Source organism: Formica exsecta, unplaced genomic scaffold, assembly GCF_003651465.1.
Source record: "Formica exsecta isolate Colony F162 unplaced genomic scaffold, ASM365146v1 scaffold5361, whole genome shotgun sequence".
NCBI classification, from domain to species: Eukaryota; Metazoa; Arthropoda; class Insecta; order Hymenoptera; family Formicidae; genus Formica; species Formica exsecta.
In genome coordinates this window covers 5,704-7,103 of record NW_021852607.1, presented here as the reverse complement: position 1 = coordinate 7,103, position 1,400 = coordinate 5,704, and the positions used below count along the sequence as shown (strand labels likewise).

Genomic DNA, 1,400 nt, shown 5'->3' with positions numbered 1-1,400 from the left:
GATCTTGCAGGCCAACGTCCAGCCCAATGGCCATACCGACCCATCTAACGCCCAGGAAACTGCTCGTTTAAATAATTTGTAACGATCCTGGCGTTGTGTGGCCCAGCACCATCTTGTTGAAACACGATCTTGTTTCTCTCTAATAATGATATTTCTTCTAAAAAATCTGGCAGATTTTCTTCCAAAAATTCCAGATATGTTTGGCCAGTTAAAATATCTGGAAGAATAACTGGACCAAGTATTTCGGTCCCCATTATTCCAGCCCACACATTTATTTTCCAACGAGTTTGGAAGTTTCTTAATCGCGTGACTCTGGGATTTTCTTCGCTCCAAAAATGCATGTTATGCGAATTGAAAATTCTCTCTCGTGTGATTAACGATTCATCGCTGAATATCACACGAGAAGAGTATCTGGGATTTCGATTTACTTTCCTCAGAAAATTTTCGCAAAACGTACGTCTCGCTTGAAAATCTTCTGGTCGCAAATCTTGCACGCGTGTGTAGTGATATGCGTGCAACTTTTCTTCTTTCAATATTCTTTGCACAGTTGCATAAGATAAATCGTGTTCTCGAGCAACCACCCGAATACTCGTTTCGGGTTTATGCTCGAAAGCACGTATAATTTGCTCCGTGTTCTGCAAATTTCTTGTATCGCGATTTCTCCCAGTGTCGTGTTTATTTGAAAGGACACTGCCAGTCTCGTGTAGCCTCTGAGCTGTTGCAAGTATGACGTGAGCCGATGGATGTCTTTCTCGATTTGGGTATAATTCGGCATATCGTCTTGCAGCTAAGTAATGCTGTCCTTGACATTCGCCAAGTGCCATCAGCATATCGTAATATTCTTTGTTTGTGTATGCTGCCATTTCGTCCTCTTAACGCTTCTAATAATCGAAGGATTATTGATCTTATTATCGATCGCTTTATCCTATTTATACGATCCTCGCGGGGGGTCGATACTCCCTCCGCGCCTCCCGCAACGAATAGCGCAATTCGGGAAATGACACGCGACACACGACTCCCGCTCCGATGAGACGCGTCCTCCGGCGCCGATATACATCGAACAGTTAACGCTGCGATTCGGCAAACTCAACAATCTCCGAATACTCCGTCTCGAAACACCCAAGGTTCGTCTGGCCGTATCGAAGAGCACCGTTCTAACTATATTAAATCTAGAACTTTGTGTCAACCGCATCGTTACATCTTTAAGCGGTTTAACCGCGCATGTGGATAACAAGCTGACTCGTTTTCTCGATATCGCGGCAGGCGCTCACGATTCGGCGCTTATTCCCGCCATGATACGCGATAACGAGAACTTCGACCGCAACGATATCGTCGATTGCGAGCTGCAGGCTCTGCTCTTCGGAGAATTGTGATACGCTTATTCGCGTACTCGTATTATC

General features: G+C 44.9%; 1 protein-coding gene across 1 annotated transcript; it reads right to left on the bottom strand.

Moving 5' to 3' along the window:
- Positions 1-428: 428 nt before the first annotated feature.
- On the bottom strand, positions 429-863 carry LOC115241905 (the record flags this gene model as incomplete). The annotated part of the gene is made up of 1 exon (XM_029817866.1): positions 429-863. A coding segment is annotated over exon 1 (435 nt), but the record flags the coding sequence as incomplete, so codon positions are not given.
- Between the last annotated feature and the right edge of the window lie 537 nt (positions 864-1,400).